At 38.2% G+C, this 18182-nt stretch overlaps 1 protein-coding gene across 1 annotated transcript; it reads right to left on the bottom strand.

The window, feature by feature from the left end:
* Positions 1–12077: 12077 nt before the first annotated feature.
* On the bottom strand, positions 12078–14156 carry LOC105179561. Its single transcript, XM_011103206.1, has 2 exons — positions 13335–14156; positions 12078–12230 (listed from the first exon to the last, which is right to left on the bottom strand). Exons 1-2 carry the CDS (start codon positions 14154–14156, stop codon positions 12078–12080), a joined length of 975 nt encoding a protein of 324 aa, XP_011101508.1.
* Between the last annotated feature and the right edge of the window lie 4026 nt (positions 14157–18182).

Here is an 18182-nt window from a genome sequence, read left to right as displayed (position 1 = left end):
CAGACACCCGAGCTCCTTTAGATGATAGGTCAGGGGATTTGTTATAGAGGACCTCAAATGGTGACTTCAAATGGAGTATCAGTGTAGGTAGTCTGTTTATGAGGTAGGTCGCTGAGGACAGATTCTCCACAGAAGTGTTTGGGCAAGTGTGACTGGAAGTGTAAGGCGCGAGCTACTGTGATGACATGTTTGTGCTTACGTTCTCCCACCCCATTCTGTCGTGGTGTGTATGGATAAGAGGTTTAATGTATTATACCATGCGACCGGAAGAGAGATCGACAATGAGAATTGACGAACTCAGTCCCATTGTCCGAACAAACGACCTGAATGGATTTTTTGAACTGAGTTCGCACCATTACGAGGAAGTTATATAAGACTTGAGGTGTTTGTGATTTATATTTAATAAAAAAGGTCCACATTGCTCTACTATAGTCATCTACGAGGGTGAGGAAATAATGGCAACCAGTGAGCGAGCTAATGTGATAAGGCCCCCATATGTCAATGTGTAATAGTCCGAAAGGGGAAGATGATCTGGAAACTCTGACCAGAAAAGGCAGTCTTTGTTGCTCTACCAAAGGACAAATGTCGCAATCATGATTAAAAGAAACCAAACAATGTTTTATTTCAGAAACATGGATATGTTTAATCACAATAGGTGACGGATGACCTAACCTTTTGTGCCACAAAACACTATCACTATTGTGAAATACAGAGCAAGTACTGTGAACAAAACGACTAATGACATTAGGATCGAAGGAGGTCGCATTTAAGCGATATAGATTTCTAACTTGCTTGCCCATCGCTATGACGTGCTTAGGCTTTTGGTCCTGAAAGAGGCAATAAGATGGGTGAAAAACAACTTAGATTTTTGGGAATGGATAGGAGATTGAACTGAAAAGATGGCACCAAGAAAACATCTGTAAAAGGTAGATTTTTGTGAAGCACAACACTCCCTGTATGAGTGATAGATCGAGAAGTTCCATCGGGTAACGTAAAATCATATATCAATACATTCTCATTTTCAGACACCCACAACACAACATACAACAAGCATGATATTTCAACGTGTCTTCGCATTCCACGTACACAATATCGTCAATCAAATTAAATCATTCACCACTTATATATTATCAGATAAACCAATGTCAGCATGAACCACAAATTTATATAACAGTAATATCACAAATAAAGGGAACATAAATAGATAATACTAATTATTTACTTACCTCAACTTCACAACATTTTTATCTGCTCAATTGCTAATTGTCAGTCCTTCCACCTTATCCCGTATCCTATAATGAGTTATACCACATACAATTAATATAACGAGAATATCGTAATTTCTTTTAAATATAATATTGAATATAATTTATACAATTTCTAATAATTCTTTAATATTCCATTTCTATCGAAGTACAAATCTTCGTTTTTCCTCTTTATTAACATACCATTTATTAAATATAATTTTCGAAATATTTGTATGAATTTTCTATTAATTTCTCGCTATTATACAATTTAATTAAATAACAATACGTTGAATAGGGTATTTGGCTAATAATTCCGATGAAATTGTATAAATTAGCTATAGTAATATTTAAATCTAATAAATTTAATAATCTAATTAACCAACGATATCATTTTTACATCCGATTGGATATTTAATTTGAAACTATTTTAAATCGCCAAACTCGTAATATATTCCGATTAAATAATACATCGCTTAGTATAAGCAATATTTAATAAACAGACTAATTAAATAATATAATTATATAAATTAATAGGAATTAAAATGGCATTTTCGTACCTTGGTCTCTCTCTTTTTTCCGCAAGGAGGATTGCAAATTTCACAATTTTTTCATCTGTGTGTATTATGTTCGTGTGTGTGCGTTTAAGGAAAAGAGAAGAGAGTGAGACGGTGGGGGTTGTGGCCCCACCTCCACTCTCAATTCTCTCTCTCTCTCTTTTATATATATATATATTATTTACTAAAAATATACATTATTTATTAATATAGGTATACATATACTAATATATGTATATATGATTTACTCGTATATATACATAATACTATTATTATATTTTTTTTTATTAGATTTTTCTCAAAATACCCATTACGTCCTTCCTAATTTTCTTAATTAATATAAGTATCCCCAAAATATTATAACGAACTTCAATTTACTCCGTTCAAGTTTTATTATATTTCAATTATGACCTATAATTTATTTAACAATTAATCCCCCAATTATATATTATAATCTTTGGGGCGTCACAATTCTTCCCTCCTAATAAAATTTTCGTCCTCAAAATTTAAATAACTTACCGGCTCAAGAAATAAATATGGGTATTTTTCTCTCGTATTCTCTCAACTTCCCAGGTGGCTTCTCTTGGAGAGTGATGACTCCACTTGATCTTAACCATAGGTATTTCTTTATTTCTCAATTTCTTTATACTCCGGTCTAACATTTCCATTGGCTCTTCCACATATGTCAATCTCTCTGATATCTCCATCTCTGGCTCATGCAAAATATGACCAGGATCGGATCGGTACCATTGTAGGATAGAAATGTGAAACACGCCATGTATCTGTAATAATTCTGTCGGTAATGCTAACCGATAGGCTAGTGGTCCAACTCGCTCCAAAATTTCATATAGCCCAATATATCGCGGACTCAACTTTCGCTTCCCGAATCTCAAGATTCCTTTCCATGGTGATACTTTTAGAAAAACATTTTCCCCACCTCGTATTCCATCTCTCTGCGATGCTTATTGACGTAACTCTTCTGCCGATCTTGTGCTGCTTTCAAACACTTTTTAACTGTTTTTATCTTGTCCACTGTTTCTTGAACTAACTTCGGCCCTTCAAGCTGTCTCAATCCCTCAATATCCCAACAAATCGGACTTCGGCATTTTCTTCCATACAAAGCTTCATATGGAACTATACCAATACTGGAATGAAAACTATTATTATAAGCAAATTCCATCAGTGGTAGATGATCATCCCAATTTCCTCTAAATTCAATTACGCAGGCTCTCATCATATCCTCTAATGTCTGAATCGTTCTTTCTGACTGTCCATCTGTCTAAGGGTGAAACGCTGTACTGAAATTTAATTTTGTAACTAGAGCCGTTTGCAAGCTTCCCTAGAAATGAGAAGTAAATCGAGGATCTCTATCAGAAACTATAGAGGTAGGAATGCCATGTAATCTCACAATTTCTGAAACATATAATTCAGCGAGCTTCTGCAAAAATCATTTTGTCGGATTGGCAGGAAATGTGCAGATTCAGTCAATCTATCAACAATCACCCAAATAACATCATGTTTTCTGAACATACGTGGTAACCCAATGACAAAATCCATAGTAATCTTTTCCCACTTCCATTCAGGTATAGTCAAAGGATGAAGCTTACCAGCTGGTGCTTGATGTTCTGTTTTTACTTGCTGACAAGTTAAACATTTCGCTACAAACTCTGCCACATTTTTCTTCATTGTTGGTCACCAGTAATAGGCTCTCAAATCTCGATACATCTTGGTACTGACAAGATGCATAGCAAACGGTGCGTAGTGCGCCTCGTGCATAATTTTCATTCTCAACTCCTCTACGTTCAGCACGCATATACGTTTTTCATTGAACAATGTACCATCTTCTTGGATTATAAATTGATCGTTCTTTCCTTTTTGCACCTTAGCCTTTATCCTCTGCAGATATGGATCTCTATCCTGTGCATCTTTAATTTTACCCTTGAGGGAGGTATTCACTTGTATAGTAGCTTGTAAAATATCACCACCAATGCTTAAGTATACATCCATAGCTCTGAGGGTAGTCAAATACTTTATGTTATAGCAGATCATACCTGGAAGTTGGTCCGCCGTCTTTCTACTCAAAGCATCTGCTACAACATTTGCTTTTCCGGGATGGTAGTCAATAGTGCAGTCATAGTCCTTCAAAAGTTCCATCCACCTTCTTTGCCTCAAATTCAACTCTTTTTGTGTTGGGATATACTTCAGAATTTTATGATCTTTAAATATTTGAAGCGTCTCCCCGTATAAGTAATGCCTCCAAATCTTCAATGCATGTACTATGGCTGCTAACTCCAGATCATGGGTCAGATAGTTCACCTCATGTGGCCTCAACTGCCTCGAAGCGTAAGCTATAACTCTCCAATGCTGCATCAAAACACAACTAAGTCCTTGTCGTGAAGCGTCAGTAAATACCACATATCCTCCATCCCCAGACGGCAAAAAGCAAGGATAGGTGCTGAGTTGAGCCTCTTCTTCAACTCCTCAAAACTCTGAGCACATTTGTCATTCCAGTTAAATGGTGCGATTATAGAAAAATCCTTTATAAATCTTCTATAATAACCCGCTAACCCCAGCAAACTCCGGATCTCCGACACATTTTTAGGTGGCTCCCATTCTTAGATAGCTTTAACTTTTGTCAGATCAAGTTGTACCCCTTCTTTTGAAATAGTATGCCCTAGAAAAGCAATTTTCTCCATCCAAAACTCACGTTTGCTGAATTTACCGTACAGCTGTTTCTCTCTCAAGATCTGGTCCTGAAGGTTGTCTATGGGATCGACTCTTCCTCTATCCGTAGTTGCCAATACCTTGATCTGAAATCAATTTTAGAGAACACAGTGGCACCTTTTAACTGATCAAGCAGATCGTCAATCCGTGGCAGAGGATATTTGTTCTTGATTGTGATTCGGTTTAGCTGTCTATAATCGACACATAATCTCATACTCACATCCTTCTTCTTTACGAACAATACTGGTGCTCCCCATGGTGAAATACTAGGTCGGATGAACCCTTTATCCAATAGCTCTTCTAACTGCTTCTTTAATTCTTTCAATTCTGACGGAGCCATTCTATACGGTGCAATTGAAATAGGTGCCGCCCCAGGAATAGTATCTATTTCAAAATCTACTTCTCGATGAGGTGGTAGTCCAGGTAATTCATCAGGAAAAACATCAGGAAATTCCCTCACCACTAGAGCGTCTAATACACCAGGACTAACTTTCTTGGTAACGTGCACGCTGGCTAAATACGCCTCACACCCTTCTTTAAATAGATTAAAAGCGGTCACAGTAGAAATTAAGCAGTTAGGTATCACTTTTCTTTCCCCCACTATAACTGGCTTCATCTGCCCACTGACTTCTACCATCACTTCTTTTCCTTGACAATCTACTAAAGCATGATTACTGGCTAACCAATCCATTCCCAAAATGACATCAAACTTCCTAAGGTCTATTACAACCAAATCTGCATATAGAATGACACCCTCCACTACTATTGGACAAGATCTCACCACCGTATTCACTAATACAAACCCAACAGCATGCATAGACACATATAAGTCATGTCCAAACCGTTCTATTTTAGCATGTACATGAAATGCAAAATCATGTGATGTAAATGAACAAGTAGATCCTGGATCACTCAACACAGGTGCACTAGAATCACAAATAGAAAAGGAACCAGTGATAATCTTGGGTGCCGTAGGAGCTTGTTCTTTTGTGATTGCATACAGCCTGGCTTGTGGTCGAAGCTGACTACTTTGTCCTGTAGATGTCGTGGAAATATTCCTGCTCCCTCGACCACCTCTACCTCGTCCTCTGCTCATACCTGCCCGTTGTGAGATTTTCCCCATACTGCTAAACTCTAAAGTCTGAGGTACTCTGGAATTATCCCTTCATGTAGGAGAGTTCCTGACAATATGTCCCAGTTGACGGCAACAATAACATACTATTGGTTGGGCTCCCCAACATTCACCAATGTGTCTCCTACCGCAATTTGCACAAGAAGGAGCAGATCCACTACTGAACGATCTGGCTGGACCTTATCTTGCTCAAGATCCAACCGAAGTAGGCCCGCCTCTACTCGAAAATACTGAAGGAGACCTGCTAGTCTGACCTATTCCTCGGCCTCTGAACTAACCCCTCTACGAACCAGAACCCCTAAAGGAAACTGCACCACTTTGTCCCGCTGTAGGATTCAGGTTACCTGTCAATTTCTTTCGTTTAGCTTCAGTAGAACTCCTTTCGATTGACGTCTCTTCTGCCCTTAGTGCCGCTTCCAGCAGAGCACCATAACTTAGAGGTTTGATTGCTATTTTCTCCCTAATCTCGAACCCCCTTTCAAAGTTGTCTCTCCTCAATTCATCGGTACTCACCCCTTCTGGGGCATATTTTGACATTCTCACAAATTGCAGTTCATATTCAGCAACAGATAACTCATTCCGCTTTAATTCAAGGAATTCAACTTTCTTACGGTTTTGTAGACTGGTGGAGTATATTTGTCAGCAATTTTTTTCAAAAAATCATTGCACGTCAAAGTGGTGGGTCGGTTCTTGCTCCCTGGTCGGTTCTTGCTCCCTGGAACTGTTTCCCACTAGTCTAAGGTATCTTTCTCTAGTAAGGACACTGCGTACCTCAACTTTTGCTCAGAAGTACACTCGATTTTTTCCAACACCCTTTCCGTGTTTCTCAACCATTCCTCTGCTTCAGTAGGGTCAGTTGTACTGGCAAATACCTTTGCCCCCTGTCTCCTCACTATTTCATAATTTTTATCAATAACTGCATCATGTGGTAGGGGTTGTGGCGATGGAGCCATCCTCTGCATCATCTCCAGAAACTGTTGCATAAAAGGGTTCATTTCTGGTTGTGAGGCATTTCTATTTTGGGATTCCAAGCCCTGATGTTCTGATGCAGAATCATGACCTTACACAGATTCTAATGACTCAGTTGGTCCAACAGCGCTTTCCCTTGACGCTTCCATCCCATTTGAAATACACACATGTGAGTAGATTCCTAGTATATACAACTTATAATATTACATTTCATCTACTATCCCTAGGAAATCTAATGCCTGCTCTGATACCACCTAATGTAGCACCGCCTTCGCTACAAGGACTATATCTACCCTAAACATCATACTTATAGTACTCCCTATATTTATATATATCTAATTCATATGCATACGTAACCCCAACGTCATAATGACATAATCAACCCACAACATCATATATAAAAATGAAACACTACAAGTAATCCACCACATTAATCTCCACGCCTATATTATGTTTTTACAAACAAAATACGATTTGTACTCAAACTGACAAAGAGGAGAAAACCACATACTGGCCCGACCTGCCTGAGTATAGCATGTAGAGTTAGCCTTCAATAGGCAAACACCTCAAAGTCTACTCCTGAAAGAAAATGTCAGTAGAGGGATGAGTCTGCCACTCAATAAGCAAATAACCAGCCTTATCTATATATGTATATCAAACACAACCCAGATAAGATAAGTAAGCAACATGCATGGAATAAAGTCAATTTAATTCCAACATAATCGGCTTCATCGCACCACATAGCTACCTCGTAATAAAACAACCAGTTACACTCTTTTTTCTCTAGTTTGCTTACCAGAAGGTGATATCGTGTTTTTCCCATCAACTCAATCTCACCGTTATATAAATTCAAGTGAATCCCCTTGACAACCGGCTCATCAATCTCATTTCGCATCATAGCTCTTTCAATTCGTATCATAGCTCTTTCATTTCGCAGCATCGCTCTTTTCATTTCGTATCTTTTTTATATCGCAGCATTGCTCTTTTCATATCATATTTTTATTTCATATCACAGCATCGCTCTTTTTATTTCACATCTTTTTCATATTGCAGCATCGCTCTTTTCATATGATTTCGCCTTATAGGCTTTTCAACACATCAAGGGATATTCACACCACAATTATATTCAATTTTCACCACTCCCTTATTTTCACATATCACTATTCTTGTAAGCAACTAGTAACGTAAAACCATATATCAATACACTCTCGTTTTCAGACACCCACAACACAACATACAACTAACATGATATTTCAACATGTCTTTGCATTCCACGTACACAATATCGTCAATCAAATTAAATCATTCACCACTCATATATTTTTAGATAAATCAACATCAGCATGAACAATAAATTTATATAACAGTAATATCACAAATAAATGGGACATATATAGATAATACTAATATTTACTTATCTCAACTTCACAACGGTTTTATCTACTCAATCGCTAATTGTCAGTCCTTATACCTTACCCCCGTATCCTATAATGAGTTATACCATAAACAATTAATATAACGAGAATATCGTAATTTCTTTTAAATATAATATTAAATATTATTCATACAATTTTCAATAATTCTTTAATATTCCATTTCTATTGAAGTACAAATCTTTATTTTTCCTCTTTATTAACATACCATTTATTAAATATAATTTTTGGAATATTTCTATGAATTTTCTATTAATTTATCGCTATTATAGAATTTAATTAAATAACAATACGTAGAATTGGGTATTTGGCTAATAATTCCGATGAAATTGTATAAATTAGCTATAGTAATATTTAAATCTAATAAATTTAATAATCTAATTAACCAACGATATCATTTTTACATCCGATTGGATATTTAATTCGACACTATTTTAAATCGCCAAACTCGTAATATATTCCGATTAAATAATACATCGCTTAGTATAAGCAATATTTAATAAATAGATTAATTAAATAATATAATTATATAAATTAATAGGAATTAAAATGGCATTTTCGTACCTCGGTCTCTCTCTTTTTTCGGCAAGGAGGATTGCAAATTTCACAATTGTTTCATGTGTGTGTATTTTTTTCATCTGTGTGTATTATGTTCGTGTGTGTGCGTTTAAGGAAAAGAGAAGAGAGTGAGACGGTGGGGGTTGTGGCCCCCCCTCCACTCTCAATTCTCTCTCTCTCTCTTTTATATATATATATATATATATATATATTATTTACTAAAAATATACATAATACTATTATTATATATTTTTTTATTAGATTTTTCTCGAAATACCCATCACATCGTTCCTGATTTTATTAATTAATATAAGTATCCCCAAAGTATTATAACGAACATCAATTTAATCCATTCAAATTTTATTATATTTCAATTATAACCTATAATTTATTTACCAATTAACTAAATTTCATAAAAAATTATTAATTAATCCCTCAATTATATATTATAATCTCTGGGGCGTCACAATAGATCTTAAACATTCAATATAGTGATATACTTAAAGCAGATACCTCACTAAATGTTCTACGTACAATATTATATATATATGAATATAAATTTATATAAATGTATATATACATACACACTAACACACATATATTGCTATTTTTCTGCAGTTCTTTCTCTAATATATTTTATATTTGTATCATATATAAATAGAGCAATGTGTATCCAATTTTGACGTGAATAGATTATTCTTGTCATATACAATGTTGTTCTTAGGGATAAAAACGTTAGAGTGATAAAATTGAAAAAAATTATCGATCATCCTCTCTTATATATATATATATATAACCAATATAAGACATATTAGAGATATAGGTAGAAAATGCAGATGTCTATATATATATATATAAATTTGCTTATATGTGTATCATACGTATTTTATATATTAATGTGTATGTATAATAGATATAAATGTAATTTTGTATTAATAGTTTTACAAAAATTATATATATCAAAAAATATCTTTAAAAAAATAATTAAGAGTGATCATTCTAAAAGTGAAAATTTATATAGTTGAATAAACTTATAACATATTGCTGGATAATCAAAATTTAAATTTAATGATACTATTAATTAATTTATGTACATAGTAAGTAATATTAATATGCACTTTAGTAAAATAAAATAATATAAAAATACATTTATGTTTTTATGATAAATTAGAAATTTTCATGTTTCTTCTTGATGTAACAAATTAAGTCACAGAGTAAACATTTGACGAATCAACAAAAACACTTGAAGGAAACACAAAATATTTCTTTTAGAGTGTTCAATCTAAATCTTTCGAGATCTTTTAACGCTAAATTAGGCTGGTTGGACAAGCATTTAAAGAAATATGGTACGCAAGTAACGAAACATTACTTATAGTTCAAAAGCAAGTATATAGCTTCTACCGTTAGGGTGGGAATAATAGTTGTAAAAAGGTATTAAGTTTAGCTGTTCAAAATTGAAAGTATTTGAAGCAAAAGTTAAAAGTGAAAAAAAAATAGTTGAAATTGGACTGTTTGGATAAACAACTTTACACTTATATTTTTTTTAAAAAAATTGCAGAAGTTGGAAGAGATCGCTAGTTATACATTCAGACGCAAATCAACTTAATTTTTAAATAGTTCAAAATCAAAATTTCTAAAGTATTTTTTCAATGAATTTTCAGAAATATACTAATAAAAATTTATTTTAAGCTCTTGCAAGCACCTTATGTATATTGAGGCAATCCAATCATGAACACATACATATGCATTTTTTTCCTATATATGCACTGTTGGTAAAATTGTATTTTTAGTTACGAATTCAATACTTTTAGCCGTTTATTTTAAATAAATATCATAATAATCCCAAAATTCAAAAAGTCGGGCATATTTAGCCCACTGCTTTATGGAATTTTCAAAAATAGTCTCAAAATGGGAAAAACTCGATACATTTAGTCCTCTACTTTATGAGATTTGTGGGAATAAATGTTTCATGTTTTCTCAATTTTTGTACTATTTTGAAAATTTTGTAAAGTATATGACTAAATTTGTCGGGTTTCCAAATTTTACAACCATTAAAAATTTCGTAAAATAGAGAATTAAAAGTGTTGAACTCCTATCCTATGGAACTAAAACTGTAATTTGGGCTTGCATGATTTTGTAATTGAAGAAAGGAGAGACTAAAACATTCCAACATAGATTAGTTGAATTTTGTAGAAATTTCAAGTTCGAGAGAGAACACAACATCTCCATTCTCAAATCAGTATGGAGAAGGATTAATAATCATTCATCATGAAGAAAAATATAATGGAAGCTAGTGCATAAATACAAGAGAAAGGAATCTAGCTAATAAATTACTAACCAACCAAATCTAGGAATAACAGAAAAATTCTAACAAACAGATTAATAATACAGAAAAGGATAAAAGAGCAAAACTGTGGAGAAAAGACAATAAAGTAGGTAGCTAGCGACCTACAAGCCGAGGTCGTAAGCGACCTGAAGAGTAACGATGCAACCTCGAGGACTTGCACATTCTTCACAGCCCCCCTTAAGCTGGAGCCGAGGAAGAGAGGCCGAGCTTGGGAAGAAAGCGAGCAAAATCGACAGCAGTGAGGGATTTAGTGAAGAGATCGGCGACCTGAGCAATGAAACCAAGTTTGAACTGATCGCAAATGAGGTGGCAGTCGATCTCCAGATGTTTGGTGCGCTTGTTAAAAACAGGGTTGGCCATAATGTGAAGGGCAGCCTTGTTGTCACACCAGAATGGGATCGGGAGCAAACTAGGAATGTCGAGGTTGCGAAGTAGGAAGGAGATCGAACGGAGCTCGCTGACCGTGAAAGCCATGCTACGATACTCCGCTTCGGCAGAGGACCTGGAGACCGTGGCCTGCTTCTTAGTGTTCCAGGAGATGAGAGATGACCCAAGTAAGATACAAAAACCAGTGATGGAACGACAAGAATCCAAGCACGACGCCCAGGATGCATCAAAGTAAGCACAAGTTGTCCAGAGCCAGAGGAAGGGAAGAAGAGACCAGTGTGGGATGTACCTTTAAGATATCGAAGGATGTGAAGTGCAGTAGAAAAGTGAGAGGTGCAAGGTGATTGTAGGAATTGACTGAGCTGTTGAACAGCGAAAAAGATATCAGCAATTTGTTGGTGAGCTCAAGGTTCCACTGCATTAAAGCTTGCTGAGTCCCTATAAAGGCCTCTACAATATGCAGACATAGCTAGGGGGCACATTAGGTAAGCCCTCAGGTGGATCCATGTACACATCCTCATCCAGAAATCCATGAAGGAGGCATTATTTATATCCAGTTGGAACAGGGGCCATGAGCGGGAGGCTGTCAAAGATAAGAAAATTCAGACAGTAACGGATTTGGCAACAGGAGAAAAAGAATTAGATAGTTAACTTTGTCAATCTACTTGTAACCCTTGGCCACAAAACGGGCCTTGTAGCGATCTAGCGATCCATCTGGGTTCAAGTTTAATTTGTAACCCAGCGCGACTCGATAGGTCGCTTCCCCGGAGGTAATGGTGTAAGAGTCCATGTTTTGTTAGCAGCCAAGGCCACAAGCTCCTGGTTCATGGCATCCACCCAGTTCGCATCCTTGCACGCCTGAAGATAAGTCTTTGGCTCCTGTAAAATAGATAAGTTGGCAACAAAACGCTTATGTGTAGCACTAAAGGATATGGGATGGCAGGTAGAGTGAATTGAAGAACAATGACACACATAATCCTGAGGCCAAGATGGTTTAGTGGTGACTCTCTGCGACCTGCAAGGTTGACCAGGGGAAACAGGAGCTATCGATGTAGGAAGTTGAGGACCAGGAGAGATGGAGGAAGAACGACCTGGAGTGCGCCAAATCAAGACTGGAGGAGGAATCCCAGTCGGGAATAGGGACAGGAGGTTTTGTTTGGAAAGGGAATGAGTGTTCATAGAAAATAACATCTCTAGAAGTGGACAGTGTTTTTCTAGTGATGTCATAGACATTGAATACCTTTTTTTAGGTACCATATCAAAGGAAAATGCATTAGTGGCTTCCTCATCGAATTTGTGTTTGTGAGGTCAAATGTTCGTTGCATAGCACAGACACCCGAACACCTTTAGTTGAGAAAAGTCAGGGAATTTGTTATAGAGGACCTCAAATGGTGACTTCCAATAGAGTATCAGTGTAGGTAGTCTGTTTATAAGGTAGGTCGCTGTGAGGATAAATTCTACACAAAAGTGTTTGGGCAAGTATGACTGGAAGTGTAAGGCGCGAGCTACTATGATGACATGCTTGTGCTAACGTTCTACCACCCCATTCTGTTGTGGTGTGTATGGATAAGAGGTTTGATGTATTATACCCTGCTACCGGAAGAGAGATTGACAATGAGAATTGATGAACTCAGTCCCATTGTCCGAACGGACGACCTGAATGGATTTTTGGAACTGAGTTCGCACCATTACGAGGAAGTTATATAAGACTTGAGGTGTTTGTGATTTATATTTAACAAGAAAGGTCCACATTGCTCTACTATAGTCATCTAGCTGGGTGAGGAAATAATGGCAACCAGTGGGCGAGCTAATGTGATAAGGCCCCCACACGTCAATGTGTAATAGTCCGAAAGGGGAAGATGATCTAGTAGTGCTAACCGAAAAAGGCAGTCTTTGCTGCTTTGCCAAAGGACAAATGTCGCAATCATGATTAAAAGAAACCGAACAATATTTTATTTCAAGAACATGGATATGTTTGATTACAATGAGTGACGGATGACCCAACCTTTTGTGCCACAAAACGCTATCACTATTGAGTAATACAGAGCAAGTAGTGTGAACAAAACGACGAATGACATTAAGATCGATGGAGGTCCCATCTGGTAAGTGGACAAAGGTCGGATGAGTGAGAGGAAAGAGATTATCAAGAGTGCAAGTACTGCCACATATATGTTTAGTTGCCCCCGTATCTTTGATCCAAGAGGACAAAGAGGTATGCTCAGAAACATTAAGAACTTGATTTATACCTGCAAAGTCATCAATGTGTGCTAGGTTGCCTTGTGCAGGAGGCTGCATGGTATTTCGCATCAATGCAAGCAGATCCTGAAGTAGTTCCTCTTTCGTGCTCGTCTGTGCCAGATTGCCCTTCTCATTTATGACCTGCACGGCAAAACCTCTGTTGCCGCTTCCCTCCTTCTTCTTTTTATTTGTGAGCTGTTTGTACAAGTCAGGTGTCCCATACAACTTAAAACAGGTGCTTTGATTGTGCCCGATTCGCTGACAATGCGTGCAGTACAGTGATCGCTTATCAGTACCAATTTTCTTCCTCTCAGGTCTCGTTTCCTGCATTATATGTAAGGTTATGCTTTGAACCTCTGTTATCTTGATCTGGACCCTTTTCTGCTTCTCCACACTTTGTATGATGGAGTAGGCCTTGTTAATGGAAGGAACCGGCTCCTTGACCAGCAATTGATGTCGTACAGTGCTGCGATTTCTGCTGTTGTGTCGTAGTCGCAGCAGATTGACGGGTTTGGGGTGCCTTAAACGTCTGGAAAACGACCGGCTATGGAGGAGGGGATGGGTCATGCGCACAAGGCGATAGTACCTTGCTGGCCGATGATGAACGGCGCTGGAATTTCTGTTGCAGAATCTTTGTTTCTGCAACCTGCCCGGCGGTCTATTTCTGCTCCTGTGATAGTTTCAACTCCGGCGATGAAACTGACCAAACTTTGGGTGTTAACGTGCACAATCCGACAGTGGCTAATATCTCGTATGGTAAAACGGGTTTGTTTGTTGGAAATATTCCCCTTCGTACTAGTTCTGAAATCCCAATATATGATGATAAAATTGATTTTGCGTTCAGTAATTCCTCCCAAAAACCTTTGTCGTATGTTGCACCGGTAATAAAAAATGGTGAAGTCATAGTATGGCTGACGTTGGAATCTATTCATGATGGGTCTCATTGGTGGAAGGCAACAGCAGTGGGGTACTTTTTGGGCAAACGCCCGTACTTCCATCACCTAAAAGAGTATGTGACTTCTATTTGTCCTTCATTGAGGTAGGGAACTGCCACGATGAATGGGTTCTTTTTCTTCGAGTTTAAAATGGTTATGGATATGGAAAATGTAATAGAAGGTCGGTCGTGGCTATACTAGGGGCAACCGATCGTGCTTCAGAAATGACAACCAGGAACGGTAATGCGTAAGCTCAAACACACACAAGTCCTAGTGTGGATCAGATTGAGACACCAATCGGTTGAGCTTTGGACAACGGAGGCACTAAGCACAGTGCCTAGTGGAGTAGGGAAGCCACTGTATCCGGATGCTATTACAAGAGCATGCACGAGATTGGATATGGCTCGTGTATGCGTTATGCTCGATATCAAATTGAAATTGCATAAACACATCATCATTATGACCGCGGATGAAAATCGAAGAGAATCCTATGTAAAGTGGACGTGGAGTACGAATGGCTCCCCCTCAAATGTAATAGTTGTATGAGCTTGGGGCATTCGTCTAAGGAATGCTTATTGAATAAAGGTGCAAAGTCATCAAAACCCCTTGTAGCAGTCTATGTTCGTAAAGTCAGTGCCTCTATCCCGTAGGTTGATAAGGAGGTTAGCATTGCACAGAAGCCTCCCATGAGGTCAGATCCAATAACGAGTTCTTCTAGCAACTGGTTGATGCTTCCTTGCAGCCGCCAGTTGCTCGCGAGCCTCCCAGCAACCAAATAAGTTTGGAGGGAAGAAATAAGGGTACGGAAGTAGTCATATTCAATTCTTTTGACGCATCAAACTTCATTGATGATGCAAAAGTATCTATGAGGGGTCGTAATTTCAACAGTCCCATTAGTGGTGACCCATGTTGAATACTGTATTCTGGAACGTTCGTCGCCTGAACAAGAGGGACCACCTGCTAGCTTTGAAGGACCTAGTGGCTGAGTTTAGGTTACATCTTGTTGGCCTCTTGGAAACCCGGGTACGTGTGAATAATGGATAAACAGGCTGTTATTTTACCTCAGTGGAAATGGTTTGTTGACGATGAGACTACTAGGAATCGTATATGGATAGCATGGCATGATGATTTCATTGATGTTAATGTGCTTGATCTAGGATCCCAGTTTATACACTGTCGTGTGATTATACGTGCATGTAATGAACCAATGTTTATTTACAGTTATTTATGGTGCTAGTGAAGTTATTGATCGACGTCAGTTGTGGGAATCTTTAAATATGTTGGGTAATCAGTCGATGGATGAGCCATGGTTAGTGAGGGGTGACTTTAATGCGGTACGTGATCTCACTGAGGTCTGTGGCACGTCCGAAGACATAAGGATGACCATGGAGGAATTTAATGCATGTATTCAGTCAACTGCTTTGCATTCACTTCACATGCAGGGTGAATGGTATACATAGCATAATTGCAGCACGATTTCGCATAGTCTATGGAAGCGACTGTACCAGATGCTTATTAATGATACATGGCTCACACGATTCCCCACATCGTGCTACACTAGTCTCTTGCCCCGGACTTTGAACCACTCGCTGATTGTATTGAATGGGGATAGACAGATGCAGTTTGGAGGTAAGTTTAGATTTGATAACTACCTTACTCTCTCACCGGATTTTATCCCTAGTGTGCAGAATATCTGGCAACATGCAATTGTAGGCGTGCCTATGTATACTGTTACATGGAAGCTGAAGGCTTTAAAGCCTGTCTTCAGGCAGTAGAGGAGAAATAAGGGTGACATTTCGCGCAATGTTCAGCTAGCAAAAGGTTTTCTTGAGACAGCCCAAACATTACTGAGCATGGATCGACAAGACAAACTATTACTCTTATTGGAACATTATTGTCGAATGGTATATGCCAAGGCGGTAAAGTTCGAGCAAATGATGCTACAACAAAGGGCAAAGATGCAGCGGATGAAGGGAGGGGACCAATGTTCGAAAGTCTTCTTTCAAAAAATAGCACAAAGAAGAACTGCTCGGAGGATCTTGCAGATTAATGACGAGTAAGGGAACACCTATACAGAGCCAGGAGCGGTTATTCATGAGTTTATCTCTTTTTACCAGGCTCTATTAGGAGGGGTACGAAGACAACAGGCAATTAATATTGGGTACTTGAGACCATGGACGAGACATGCGCTGACTGAGGAGGACACCCAACTTCTCCTCAAACCAGTTACGACCGATGAAGTGAAACAGGCCATTTTTAACATCGCATACGACAAGGCACCGGGACCTGACGGATATTCTTTTGGGTTTTACAAAGCAACCTGGCCGATTGTGTGAACAGAAGTCACGTCAGATATTCTGGACTTCTTTGCATCAAGTAGTATGCTAAAGCAAATCAACACCACGTTTCTAGCATTAATCCCTAAGGTACACTCCCCTGTGATGGTCACAAAATTTTGCTCTATTTCTTGCTCTAATGTCCTCTATAAGATCATTGTGAAAATTCTTGTTCAGAGATTGAGTTTGACTTTGGATAAATTGATAAGCCCCACTCAGGCAGCTTTTGTTCTGGGTCGTAGTATAGGCGACAATATTATGTTAACATAGGTACTCTTCACAGGATATAATCAAGCACGACTTCCCCCACGATGTGTGCTTAAAGTGGACATTCGGAAAGCCTATGACACGGTAGAATGAGATTTCCTCCTAGCAGTTCTGCACCTATTTGGGTTCCCTACAAAGTTCATTCGATGGGTGGAGCAGTGTATCATATCACCCTCGTTCTCGATTGGTCTTAATGGAAAACCACACGGTTTCTTTGCAGGGTCACGAGGGTTACGACAGGGAGATCCGTTGTCATCGTACCTATTTGTCTTAGTGATAGAGGTACTTCATTTACTCTTACTTCAATTGATTGATCAGGGTATGCTATTCTCCTTTCATTGGAAATGTGGACCATCTAAATTATTTCAGCTTGGATTTGTTGATGATTTACTACTTTTCTATAAAGCTGATATGGCCTCCATTGGGGTGTTTAAGCGGGGTTTGGATCGATTTGTTGAGTCATCTGGACTTCGGCTTAATGTGCAAAAGAGCCATCTCATTTATCACGAGCGGCACACGGATGAGAGACTTGTTATTAGCAGCGCTTGGGTTTCAGGAGGGGCATTTACCGATGCGATACCTGGGGCTTTCTCTAATCTCTTTCAGATTATTAATAGCGGATTGCCAACCTCTATTGGCAAAAATTGATAGTTGCATCTAGGGTTGGGAGGTACGACATTATCATTTGAGGGACGGATTTAGAATATTAAATCCGTTCACATGGCTTTGAGTATCTATTGGACTTCCACGTTCATTCTACCTAAAGGTGTTACAAGAGAGATCGAGAAGAGATTGCGCTCCTTCTTATGAAAAGGTGCTACTAGTGGGAGCTATGCAAAGGTAGCTTGGAGAGATGTATGTAACCCAGCTGCAAAGGGAGGACAGGGCTTAAGAGACATCGCTATTCTTAGTCGTGCCTTAATGAGTAAGAAATTATGCGATGTGATTCATTGTGATAGAACATCCATATGGGTGGAGTGGTTGAACCATGGGCGCTTGCGTGACAGGTCCATTTGGACAATTCCTGAGCATGGAGGTTAGTGGGGTTTGAGAAA

Source organism: Sesamum indicum, unplaced genomic scaffold, assembly GCF_000512975.1.
Source record: "Sesamum indicum cultivar Zhongzhi No. 13 unplaced genomic scaffold, S_indicum_v1.0 scaffold00166, whole genome shotgun sequence".
NCBI lineage: Eukaryota > Viridiplantae > Streptophyta > Magnoliopsida > Lamiales > Pedaliaceae > Sesamum > Sesamum indicum.
The sequence above is the reverse complement of the archived record's forward strand: the minus strand, read 5'-3'. Positions and strand labels throughout refer to the sequence as shown.